Source organism: Lytechinus pictus, chromosome 2, assembly GCF_037042905.1.
Source record: "Lytechinus pictus isolate F3 Inbred chromosome 2, Lp3.0, whole genome shotgun sequence".
Classification (NCBI taxonomy): Eukaryota; Metazoa; Echinodermata; class Echinoidea; order Temnopleuroida; family Toxopneustidae; genus Lytechinus; species Lytechinus pictus.
In genome coordinates, this window is record NC_087246.1 from 40242881 (window position 1) to 40257048 (window position 14168).

General features: G+C 36.9%; 1 protein-coding gene across 1 annotated transcript in view; it reads right to left on the bottom strand.

Annotated features, from left to right (window-relative positions):
• LOC129279713 (phospholipid-transporting ATPase ABCA3-like) overlaps positions 1-14168 on the bottom strand; it is a 67066-nt gene that overhangs the window by 28009 nt on the left and 24889 nt on the right. Inside the window, exons 5-6 of the mRNA XM_064095639.1 lie at positions 11570-11743; positions 2479-2567 (exon numbers count right to left, since the gene is read on the bottom strand). Coding sequence (XP_063951709.1) covers positions 2479-2567; positions 11570-11743 — 263 coding nt within the window. The remainder of the gene's footprint in view (positions 1-2478; positions 2568-11569; positions 11744-14168) is intronic.

Sequence of the window (14168 nt, forward strand, 5' to 3'; positions counted from 1 at the left end):
ATGTCCGAGCATGAATTCGGGACGCGGGATTACAAGAAGGTTCAAGAAACAGAGAAAGTTGGCAGTTGGCAATTTTTTTTCGTGCATGCCGTCTCTCGTGTTTGGTGGTATCTTATGAAAAGCAAATATGAAAAAAAAATAAGCTGGCGTGCGGGCAGTAATTTCACAACTGGACTTAAGGGGAGCTGGGGGGGGGGGGGATAAAATGAATAGCGCCAGCTTAAGTTGCAATATAACCACAACGCAAGCTCTCACTCTTCGCTCGGCTGTGACAAAATATTACCGAGTATGCTTGGCGTCTGTTTGAACTTTGCCAGGGAACTTCGCTGCTTTGAATCAATGACTTAAGAATAAAGTCGCAATTAGTTTCATGAAGGTAGGTGCATTTGATAATCAAACTTTTATGGACAATTCTTGATTAAGATCGTAATAATCGCTTCCCATTACCCGCGGCTCATACCCCTCTAAACGACATAGCCCTAGGCGGCTACACCCGGCCACCCGATGTTGTGAAATGGCAGACGTCTACGGTACATGTTCAGAACGGGTTACGACGGGCTGCTGATTATCATTTTCTTCAGTCTTTCTCTAGGCTTATCATCATAACAGACATCAAATATCATGTTAGCTATGGTTTTAAACCAAAACCGATTTCCCTGTGAATAACCTTTGTTCAGGGGGAAATGGACTTTTTTTTTTTTTCAGGCCGAATCTGCTCAGACCCATCATCGTGGATAAACCGCACCCCCGACTTTTGCTTCTATTAATAGACCGTTACTTACGGTACTGTATATGAGCCTAGGTTAAGTTCAACTAAATTTATCGCGTTAACAAGGACTTCAGAAGGGTAAGAAGATGAAAACACGTCACTGTGATCTTAACCTTTTGACTTCAAAATCAATAGCCTTCATGGGATCCATGCTAGTATCATAAACACCAAATTATATGAGCCTAGGTTCAGTTAAACTAAAGTTATCAAGTTTACAAGGACTTCAGAAGGGTAAGATGAAAGCATGTCAGTGTGACCTTGACCTATTGACCTCAAAATCAATAGGCTTCCTGGGATCCATGCTAATATCATACACACCAGACAGAATTAAGAAGCCCGCCTGTAAGAATTTTTTTTACATTAATTAAGGCGAATTAATTATCGCTAATTGAAAAAATAGAAGGCTTCCTAAAAACAAAGTCCAAAGACAAGGAAATTTAAGAAGTCCATCCGAAATAATTTTTTTTTCAAAGGCAGAAGAAGTCCATCTGTAATTTTTTTTTTTCCAAAGACACTAATTAATCTGTTAATCAATCACACGCATTAATTAAATAAATTAATCAATTAAGAGAACAAGGGCAGTGATTAAACAATACAACAATGTTGGATAATCAACCTTCAAAAAGGAAACAAGATGCTAACTCTGTTAGAGAAGCTGAAAAAGTTTCAATTCAAATAATTAATCGGCAATGCCAAACCAATTCGGCCTGGGGGAAGTAGGAAGGACGAGAATTAATTCAAGAAAAGACGAGAATAAAATTCAAGACGAGACAAGAAAAATCAAGTCAGGTGTCGCACAAAAACACTATCAATGCAAGGTGAAGAGCGTGGAACCTAAGGGCGGAGAAGTCATAGGCGCTCCGCCTGTACAGGTGACGTGAAGCAAAGCAACACAATCAGAAAACGAGAAGCCGTAAAATTACTAAAATTCTTGTAAGATTCGCGCTTAAGTAGAATTAAATGAGAACACAATGTGATATATTATCAGACAGTAAGATTGAAATTCTGAAAAATGCAATAAGAGCTACCAAAACGTGAGAAAACGCAAAAGTTTTGGGAGAACACTTATCTGACAACCGTTCACAGTGCATCGCAAAAGCGAAAGAGGAAGATGGACGTCAGAGTATAATGATCTCTGCAGCAAGACGCAGGGAGATGACGCTATCATGCAAGAAATTTTGTGTCTATTGTTTCGGTGTGCGAGTTGATTAGCATAAACTAGCATAAATCAAGTAGATTTATCCTAGTTATTGAAGTAAAGCATGCTTCCAATCATCAGAGTGCTCCATCCTTCTTTTGCCTATTTGTGGTTTCAGTGATTGGCATGTGAGTTTGGGCAAGTGCCAATCTATGCAAGGGAGTATTAACGCTATTAGCATTACAACATATAGGAATTTACATTGACCAGAACTATTTATTTGGACACAATATTCACGCAACCATACATGTCAATCCGTATGAAGTTCTGCTAGAAAGGAACGGTTGGCATCCTTGCCAAAAGATTTCTATCAAACTTGAATAATACATGGACATAAGATTTCCATGTAATTCTACAATTATGACAGATCACAAAGTATTTTTATATACACTTTTTGTCTTTGTAGTTTAACTTTGGCCTCAGTTAACATGATGGGTTCATGTTCATATTGAGATGTTTTGTTGGAAATACAATATATTTTGGTACAAAAATTGATCATGGGAATACTCACTCAGTATCAGCAACACAGGTTGGACAGTTGTAGTAGCCAAAGGTTGTAACGTCATCACATATTGTTCTTCCAGCACCATCATTGTACAACTAGGGATACAGGTAACATACAGGTCAAACAAACTTTATCATATTGTTACAACACAATTATAATGTACATGTATCACATGACCAGAAACACAAGCCAAACTAGAAATAACACTGAAGGTGATTAATACCTCCACCATATGTTGTTACCATGGCAACCCATTTTCCAACACACTTGGAAAGTGAATCTTGCATGCCCTCATCCAAGATGAATGTTTGTGTTAAATTTTAGGAGCAATGGTTAAAAAACAAGTGGAGCGCCTCTAGCAGTCTCATCTGCATTACACCATTCAATATAGCAGCGGTGCTGACTAAGAAAACTACTATAAAATGATATTATTCACAAAATATACCATTTATATAATAATACAATACTACGTTCATTGACCCTAAATGACATTTGACCTTGATCATGAGACCTAAGACTTGTCAGTGATACTTGACTACTCTTATGTCCAAGTTTTATGAACTAGACCAATACACTTTCAGAGTTATGATGGTCATTCAACAAATACCCCCAACATGGCCAAAGTTCATTGACCTTAAATGACCTTTGACCTTGGTCATGTGACCTAAAACTTGCACAAGATAGTGATACTCCATTACTCTTATGTCCAAGTTTTATGAATCAGATCCATACATTATCAAAATTATGATGGTAATTCAACAAATATCCCCAACTTGGCCAAAGTTCATTGACCCTAAATGACCTTTGATCTTGGTCATGTGACCTGAAACGCACACAGGATATTCAGGGATAAATGGTTACTCTTATGTCCAGTTTAATGAACTAGATCCACAAACTTTTAAAGTTATGACAACATTTCAAAAACTTAGCCTAGGTTAAGATTTCGATATTGATCCCCCCAACATGGTCTAAGTCTTTGACCCTAAATGACCTTTGACCAAGGCAGGATGTTCAGTAATACTTGATAACCCTTATGTCCAAGTTTCATGAATTAGGTCCATTTACTTTATAAGTTATGATGACATTTCAAAAACTTAACCTTGGTTAAGATTTCAATGTTGACGATGCTGCCGCCATCGCCACTGTCAGAAAAGTGGTGCCTTAAGTCTCGCTCTGCTATGCAGGCGAGACAAAAACTGGGGAAATAGTTTTCTAGGGTTTTGGGCAATAACATGCTGTTACCATGGCAACACAATTTGAAACACATTCAGAAAAGGGAATTGCACGTTTACCCTAAGACCAATGTCAGTGCCAACTTTCATGAGCACTAGCTGGCCAAACACGGGGGTAGTATTTTGATCCGCAAGGATCCTGGGGTTTTGACCATAAAATATGGTTCCCATGGCAACACAAAACAAAACACAATACAAAATTGAGAATTGTGTCTTGCACTCCTTATTAAACTCAAGATCCTATGTGTGTGTTAAATCTAATGAGAATTGGTTAAAACTGATGAAGTAATTTAAACCACACGGTTTTTGGCTAATTTTTGCCATATAGAGTAATATGTTGTTACCAAGGCAACACGATTTCTGACACACGCAAAAAATATGTTTTGCACATCTTTACCTCAAGACCAATAAGTGAGCCAAATTTCATGAGAATTGGTTGCAAACTGATGAAGTAGTTTGAACCACAAGATTTTTACCTAATTTTTGCCATATTATATGTTGTTACCATGGCGACACAATTTCTGATATATACACAAAATGTGTCTCCCACATCTTTACCTCAAAACGAATGTGTGAGCCAAATTTCATGAGAATTGATTGAAAACTAATGAAGTAGTTTGAACAGCAAGATTTGATCCAAAAATTTCTGACACATGCAATAAATATGTCATGTACATCTTTACCTCAAGACCAATGTGTGTGCCAAATGTCATAATTGGTTAAAAACTGAGTAAGTAGTTTGAAACGCAATATTTTTTACCAACTTTTGCCATAATATACCATTACCGTGGCAACACAATTTCCAAAACATGTAAAAAATGTGCCTTCTTGCACATCTCTACCCAAAGACCAACGTGTGTTCCAAATTTTATGAGCATTGGTTAAAAATTGAGGAACATTTGCAACTGACCGACTGCCCGACCGACACTGATTCCTATATAACCCCATCAAACTTTGTTTAGGCGGGGGTATTGGGAGAGCATTAGTCATGCATTATGTGATTCATTACATCATGTCTATTTCTATCCCCTTTAAGATTTTTCTGTTCAGGTAAAGTTTTTTCCTCCATTCCATAAACTCATGTTTTCTTCTTTTTTTTTTTACCTCTCTCCACCTCTTCTATGCTAACATAATTTAAACTAGAAATTTGACATGTCCAACGGACACAGATGCCCCCGCTTAACGCGATCAGAAATTCATTCAATATGATTGAACTTAATATCGTGGAGAAACCAATATGCATATAAATAATGAACAAAATTTAGACCTTTGAACCAACTCACATATATAATGAGCTGTGACCTTTGACCTGCGGACTCCGAATTCGAACTAAGAGACGTATTTTGTTATCATCTACCTACACATCCAAATTTTTAAAATCCATTAAATATTTTTCGAGTTATTGCGCGGAAACCAACTCGCATATTTAATTAGCTGTGAACTTTGACCTGCAGACTCTGAATTCGAACTTAGGCTGTATTTTGGTGTCATCTACCTACACACTAAAAATGTTAAAATCCAAAAAACATTTTTTGTGTTTTTGCGCGGAAGCCAACTCGCATATTTAACTCTTTGTGCGCTGGGCCATGAACCCCCTCTGTGCTGAATTGTTATCAAGGAGGCATCAGGAGAAGTAAACAAAATACACTTGCTTACTTCAACTTGCTATAACTTTTTACTCCAACATTTTGAGGGGAAATGCTTCACAGCAAAGTTGTAGAAAATTTGGGGGGGAAATAATGAAAAAATTGGTATATAATCCATAATTTCATAGAAAGATGATTCTATTATGGTAAAGGATGTTCAAAGCCTAGTGTATAAGAATCTACATAATCATGTGTTCAAATAAAACACTGTCCTTATAGAGTGGATCATAAGCTTTCCATTGATACCAAACATATACCATGTTTCTAAAGAAAGATAGTAATCAAGGAGAAAAGAAAAAGAGATGATTATAGGGTTGAGAAGTGTGTCTTATTGTACTCATATCCTGCCCCCTATTCAGAGTACATGACCATGCGACCCAATGAACTATTGTATCTATATCCTCTCTCTTTTCTCTGAGAGGGGCCTTGAGTGCATTTATTGATTTTTGGGAGATACTTTGGAATATTATATAATACCCTTTAGACAACAAGTTTGGTATTTGCAGGTAAAAAATGACATTCTGTACTGTATATATCTCTATATTTTGCATCAAAGGTTTATAAATGTTTGACACAAAACCCAATAAACACAAACAAGTAACATTATTTGCCACTTGCTAAATTTGTAATTTGCTCTATTTCATCTGCAGAATTATGTTTATATATCTTCTGAGCATCACATTCTATCTTGTTACTACCTACCTATCTATCTAATTATCCATCCATCCATCTATCGATCTATAAATCTATCTACCTACCTATCTATCTATATATATATCTATTTATCCATCCATTCATCTATCTCTATCTATCTATCTATCTATCTATCTATCTATCTATCTATCTATCTATCTATCTATCTATCTATCTATATTTCTATCTATCTTTCTATCGATCTATCTATCTACCTACGTATATTTCTATCTATCTTTTTTATAGCAACCATTTACATTTGTAAATGTTTGCCTATTTTATCTGTCCATTACAAAACTGTTTGCATATACCTTTTCTATCTGTATGTCTGCCTGTAAACTTATTACTATTTTCATTTATCCATCCGTCTTTATTTTTTTAATTTTATAAATGTTTGAATCGTTATACATATGTATTCTATGTATTTATCTATATATTTATCTCTCTTTATCAACATATTATGTATTTTCAGCTTCCTGTTGTCTATGTAGTTTATCATTTTTTAAAATAGTTACATGTATATGTGTATGTTTTATTCAACTGTAACATGTATAAGAATCTACATAACCATTTGTTCAAATAAAACACTGTCCGTACAGAGTGGATCATAAGCTTTCCATTGATACCAAACATATACCATGTTTCTAAAGAAAAGAAGTAATCAAGGAGAAAAGAAAAAGAGATGATTACGGTTGAGAAGTGTGTCTTATTGTACTCATATCCTGCCCCCTATTCAGAGTACATGACCATGCGACCCAATGAACTATTATATCTATATCCTCTCTCTTTTCTCTGAGAGGGGCCTTGAGTGCATTAATTGATTTTGTTTATTCTTTGGCATCTTAGATAATACCAAATACTTATCAATCAGGTCAAGATCGTGAATCATCATTCATGTTATGGGAGCCAGTTGCAGGGCTCCACGCTAACCCTTTTTTTTCTAACGGTCCAACCTGTTCATGTCGGACCAGTAGATACCCGGTTTTCCAATTTTTTACTGGTCCAAACCTAAAATTTATTGGTCCCCAAAATAAAGAAAAACATTTTAAAAAGAGAAGAGTTTATTTTGATGTCTTTTCTTGTTACCCCCCAAGAAAAAAAAGAAAGAAAGAATGAAAAAAGGAATAAAAAAATAAAATGTAAAGATCGAGAGGGGAAGGGAAAAAAGAAAGAAAGGCGGAAAGGATGGGAGGAAAGAATGAACGAAAAAAGAATGATAGAAACAGGAAAAATAATAAAGGACAAAAAAGAAAAAAAGGAATGAAGGAAAGAAAGAAAGAAGGAACAAATGAAGCAAGCAATAGAGAAAGAATGAACGAAAGACATAAAGACAGTACTGAAGGATAAAAAGAAAGAACAAAAACAGAAAGAAAGGAAAGAAGAAATATAAAAGAAAGAAAGAGCAACGGAAATGGATAAAGGAAAGAAAGAAGGAAGCAAACAAAAAAGGTAAAAGGATAGATGAAAGAAAAGGGTGATTGTAAGAAGGGAAATAAGGAAAAAAATAAAGAAAAAATAAAAAAAAAGGTAAAATGATAGATAGAAGGAAGGCAAATAATGAAGGAAAGACACAAAGAAGGAAGGAAGGAAAGAAAGGAAGCAAGCAATAAAAACGAATGAAAGAAAAGGTAAAGTAAAATGATAGATGAGAGGAAAAAAAAAGAAAGAATGAAAGTCAGAAAGAAAGGAAGAAATGTTCTTGTTCATCATCATCCTCAATCTCACTGTCCGAATCTTGAGTAAACTGTTCACCTTCATCGATATCCAACTCACCACCTGTATTGCTATGGGTGGGACTGCGTTGAGATGACATGGGCTCATCATGCTCCGACTCCGAATCTGAATCCATGACAAAAGCAGGTGACTCCGAAGAGCCCGCCAGTATAAGTTCACGAGCTTCATCTACGGAAAATAACCTCCTCGGAGCCATGATGGCAATACTAAAAGAGCTGTAAAAAAACGTGTTTTTCTCCAAAATTTGCAATGTAAATCTATTGTAAAAACGACCGCATACGAAAGCCTTGTGAGTGTGGATAATAACAAAAGCTGAACGAAAACCGCCACCTCCGGGGAAATAAACATAATTCGCACAAATACAATGGACTGAATGTTTGAGCGTGAAATGCGAAGTTCGCGCGGCACCGATCGTGCATTGGTGCGAAGTACGCGTTGAAAGAGTTAATGAGCTGTGACCTTTGACCTGTGGACTCCAAATTCGAATTTAGCCTGTATTTTGGTCTTATATACCTACACACTAATTTTAAAAAAAAATCATTACATATTTTTTGATATATTGCGCAGAAACAAACTTGCATATTTAATAAGCTGTGACTTTTGACCTGCGGACTCTGAATTCGAACCTAGCCTGTATTTTGGTGTCATCTACCTACACAATCCATTAAATATTTTAATAGTTATTGCGCGGAAACCAAGTGGGGGACGGACGGACGGAAGGAAGGACAGGGGCAACGCTTTTAGCCGGAGGGGGCCTTGGAGAACCCCCCCTCAAAGATCTGCACAATATTTTTGCCGCGCGAAATTTTTGGACCATGCCGCTCATTGACATTTTACTTTCAAGTCTTGCGCAACTTTTGAGACCAATTTTGCGTCACCCGGGTACGTAGTTCCGAAATTACGCAACATTATGTAAGTGCATGTCAGACCACAAATTGCTCAAAAACTTGATTTTGTGTACAAAGTCAATGCAAATTGTGTTTTCAACCAAAAATCATAAATGTATGATTATTTTTAGTTTTGCTGGTCTAAATGTATTTATTTTATGCTTTTTATGATCTCAGAAGAGTTCCCAACAAATTTCAATGAAAAAACATTGAAAAACAAAAGGTAAAAAAACAAGGAAATACATAAGAAATTGCAAAAAACAATTAAATACATAAAAAGAATTTGATATCGCAATTTTGTTCATGTACACTTGCTAAGAACACCGCCAAGAGTTTCTATACCAAAAATTAGAACATTTGGAGCTTTATTTAGGGAGTTAGAGGAAAAAGTATGATTTTGCATACTACATGTAATTACGCATAATCACTTAATAGCAATTCGCATGATATAAACTAGAGATGCTCGGCGGGTCGCGCGGCCGAGCACATGTATCCCCCGAACCCACCGCGTCATCTGTCATTGCGATATATAGAGCTTACACAGATATTTGACAAATAAATACAATTATCATGGCGACAATGACCCTGCCCACATTTTGCCTGTAGGTACCAAATTTGATGACAATAATATGACGTAGCAGCATGACTCTGCAGAACCTAAAATATTGTCCAATATCACCTGTTGGGAAATACAATTATAGAGTAATCTGGATATATTCTATAAACCTAACCCTAAGACCCCCCGACAAAAATGATAGGCATCTTCGCTTCACCTTCTAATATTGCTTCTGTGTGCCAACTGCCAACAAACTGGAAAAAAAGCAGAAGTTACAGCGTGGAAGCGTCGTGGTGTAGCGGTTCTGACTCTCGCCTTGTAATCAGAGGGTCGTGTGTTCGAATCCCACCATGGCCTAGCGTCCTTTGGCAAGGCGTTAATCCACACTTTGCCACTCTCCACCCAGGTGTTAAATGGATATTGGGTAGGATGTGAAAGCCTATATGTAGTATGTCTAGCAATTGAGTCTTGGAACTCTTGTTGGAATGCTCCCCAGGGAGTGGAGAAGGTGCATACATTGTATGCGGGCATGCAAGGATCCGATGACCGGGGTAATAATATGTCTGTAAAGTGTTTAGAGACGTTGTTCCGATGTATTAAGCGCTATATAAATGCGAAATATTATTATTATTATTACAGGTTTTACCAAATTTTCCACAAAAATATGATTACCATGGCAACTATGTCTCCACCCACTCCAAAATCATTAGGCGGCTTTGCTTTACCATAATGGACCTTCACGACAAAGCGGAAGACAATTGGAGAAGAAATGCAGCCAGTTGAGCACTCACAATGAAATATCTGCTATTTCCACAGAAACTCTTGTTACCATGGCAACGATGTCTCCGCCCACACCAAAATCAATAGGCGGCTTTGCTTTAACATAATGGACCTTCATGCCACATTTGAAGATGATCGGAGAAGAAATGCAGCTGGTAGAGCGCTCACAAGGACATCTCTGCCATTTCCACCAAAACTCGTTTCCATGGCAACGATGTCTCCGCCCACACCAAAATCGATAGACGGCTTCGCTATACCACACTCAACCTTCATGCCACATTTGAAGATGATCGGAGAAGAAATGCAGCTGGTAGATCGCTCACAAGGACATCTCTGCTATTTCCACAAAAACTCTTGTTACCATGGCAACGATGTCTCCGCCCACACCAAAATCGATAGGCTTCTTTGCTTTACCATAATGGACCTTCATGCCACATTTGAAGATGATCGGAGAAGAATGGCAGCTGGTAGAGCGCTCACAAGGAAATCTCTGCGGCGGACGCGACGGCAGCGCGACGAGGCCAAATCCATAGCATCCTCCGAACTCTGTTCGGGGGATACAAATACATGTACTATACAATTTTGTAGATTATGTCCCAGACAACCCTCATGCCAATTTTCGGCTCGATCGCGCGGTCGACGGCCGAGATCTTAAGGGGGGGCCTGGGAGGCCCCCCCCGGCAATATGAACTCCCAAAATACCCCGGCCTAGATAGGGTTAATGCCCCCTCCGGACTTTGTCTGCGGGGGCATAAAAATGATGTGACTGACAATCGTGTACAAGAGTCAACATGAATTCTTTGACAAAATATTGAGCTTAAATTGGGAATAGAATGAATATGAAACCAATACAAATTGACAAGGCATTAGCAATATTGTGTCTTGCCTACTTGTGAAATTAACTAGAAATATCACGATCTCTTTTGCCACGCAAAAGAATTGCATTGAAAACTCATTATAAAATATCTCTGTATAGAGTGTAAAACCAAGTAAAATTTGAGAAGGGCTATTTCATGAAATGATACTCCATTTCAACCTTCCCCTGTACCTACTCCACCCCTTTGATATGACATTATTGCACTGATATTTTACATGTGGGAAGTTTAAATGTGTTTGAGGGTGCAGTATAGCAGGGGGCTTTTGAAAAAGTAGTGTCATATTTAGCATTTTATTTGGAGAAAAAAAATGAGAACAGAGCTTTTTAAGTTTGGTTGAAAAGTAAGACAAAGTTGCAGAGTAATGTGTTATAAAAGAGAGTGTTTGCACGTTTAACATGAACGTTGACCTCAAAATGACCTTTGACCCTACCATGTGACCTCTGACTGCACCATAACATGCACATACCTTAAGTACATCTACATCCCAAGTTTGATTGAAAAGTGACTTACGGTTGCAGAGTTATGTGTTATAATGTTCTTGATGGACGGAAGACGGATGGACATTTGGATCCTTTAGTCTGGCCTTCATCTCCGGTGGGCGAGGCAAAAAGCATTATCAAAAATTACTAGCAAATATTAAATCCTCCTACTTATGAAATAATGAAACCTGACAGGATAAAATCCAACTCACAAATTCTTGACAGTATTCATTGAGGACCATTTCGGTGTACCCACAGCAATCTGAATTGGATGTTCTAGTAGCACCATTGATCAGATCCCCTGAATTATCTGCTATTGTATCCAGTAAGATTGACGTGATGTTAATTGGAGTCACTGTTAACGACATCATCAAAGGCTCCAGATACTGTCAGAAAAAAAAAGAAACACGTGAACAATCAGTCACATATCATCATCAATTATGCAACTGGAGCTGACATCAGAGAAATATATTCTTAGTATAAGATACAAAAGCGCTCTCAAGAATCAGTGATCGGACTAATGGTGGAAACAAGTAAATCAATGTTAAAACAATGGACACTTAAGAGAAACAGAAAAGTAGTCACTCTAGAGGATTAAAGTTTTATTGTTCTTGAACCAATCAACGGCACTCTCACTAAAAAAAAAGAATATATGCACCAAATGGAGACAAAATATATAGCTACAATTGACAATTTGGTTACTAAAGCACTCTTCAAAATACGCAATTGTCTGCAATCTGATTTTTCAAAAGAATTGGAATAGGATGTTTTCTACAATATTTACAAGGGGGTGTTTCACAAAGATTTGAGTATGACTTAGAGTTGCACTTAACCCTAAATAGAATGGGCTATTTCGACGCCTAAGAAGACGGGGGGGGGGGGAGGGGTTAATTCTGCCCCCCCTTATGATCTCGGCTGTAGATGGCGCTATCACGACAAAAATTTGCACGCATGTTACCCATTGCATAATCTACAAAACTTTAAGATCGAATTTTGAGAAAAATCTTGCTGATATTAATTATGCTTTTTCATGCATAAAATCAAGTTTGCTCTTAGTTGATTGATTGATTGATTTTATTTTCTTTCTGCATTCAAGATAAATATGCAACATAACATCTACAAAGGTGATACATTTAAGATTTACAAAACAATATAATAGTCATAATAAAGCAAAGAAAAATAAATATCAACAAGAAGCATTATTTAATTGAAAGAAATATCATTTTTTTAAATGAATGCAGGAGACTGCCATTAACCAAATTAACCAAATAATGCCACAAAAATTCTCTTTTTTGGTTCACAGACTCTTTATAGGAATCTGATCGAATGTACTTCAGAAAAAAAATATCAACATCTATTTTCTTATTTATATTAATGTTTTCTAAAACTCTTATGTATTTCCTTAACTTTTTTTTACTTGTTTTTTTCAATGGAAATTGTCGGGGACTTTATTTTGACCATAAACAAGATGAAATTAATTCATTTTAATCAGTAAAAGGAAAAACAACGATACATTTATGAATTTTGGCTAAAAATACTATTTAAATTGGATTTGTACACAAATTCACGTTTTTGAGCAATTTGGCGTCTGCATGCATTTACGAAATGTTGCATAATTTTGGATCTGCGTACCCAGGGGTCGCAATTTTGGACTCAAAAGTTGCGCGAGACTTGAAAGTAAAAAGTCAGCAAGAGGTCAAAAAATTGTGCGTGGTAGATTTATTGCGCAAAATATCACAGGGGATGAATCAGCCCCCCCCCCCCCTGGTCTTAAGGTTAAATGCCTAAGCTTACATGATATGCAACACACAATCTTATTGATCAATGCGCAGTAGTGCACATCCTCTTGGCATGATATGACCAATACGGCGGTCATCCTTTTATATCGCAGGCAACTAGGCATTTAAGTACATGTACAACTCCAAGTCATACTTAAATCTTTGTGAAACACCCACAAGAACTATAGAATAGATGTCCCATGGCCTGTTGCATAAAACTTTTGCCATAAACTAAAAATCTGACGTGTCCAAAGGACACAGATGCCCCCGCTTAATGCGATAGAAATTCATTCAATATAATCGAACTTAATATCGTGCAGATACCAATATGCATATATATATATATAATGAACAAATTAAGGCTGCGTTTATGCGACCTCAAGCCAGAATCATGATTTGAATCATGATTCAAAACACAAACATGAATCACAATATCACAGAATCAGCGTTTAGACGATCTTCATTCCAATGCTGCTTCTTCTCAGATTCGGGCCAATCCAGTGCGCAGTTTGACTGAGGAAGTTTTTCGCATGTGTTTCGGCTCTCAAAAAATCTTTTTCTTCCAGAATTCAGTCTATTATACGTCATTTTGTTTACTTCTATCATATGGTCCATGCTTCTATTCATCTTGTCCGTTTATCGAAAATGGTGTTCGAAAGTGAATTTCAGCTTAGATCCAATTTAATATTGACACTGTTAACTCGACAACTGAGATCATTGTCTGTCCAGATAATTCATTTACTAGAACTTGAAGTTGAAGACATGACCAAAAAATGAAAAGTAATGGACGATGCGATGACCAACACAGAACTTGAACATGACAAGAAATGCATATTACATAATTATGTACATACACTGAGTATATCGAGCGCCTTGAGCTTGGAAACAGTCAAACCGAAAGTAGCCCGACACAGTGACGTCATAGAATCATGATTCAAATCACGATTACGTTTATACGACCTTTTTTGTTCGTGATTCTAAAGAAACGTCTATCCAAACGCCCCTTTTTCCGTGTTTCATGTTTGTGATTTCA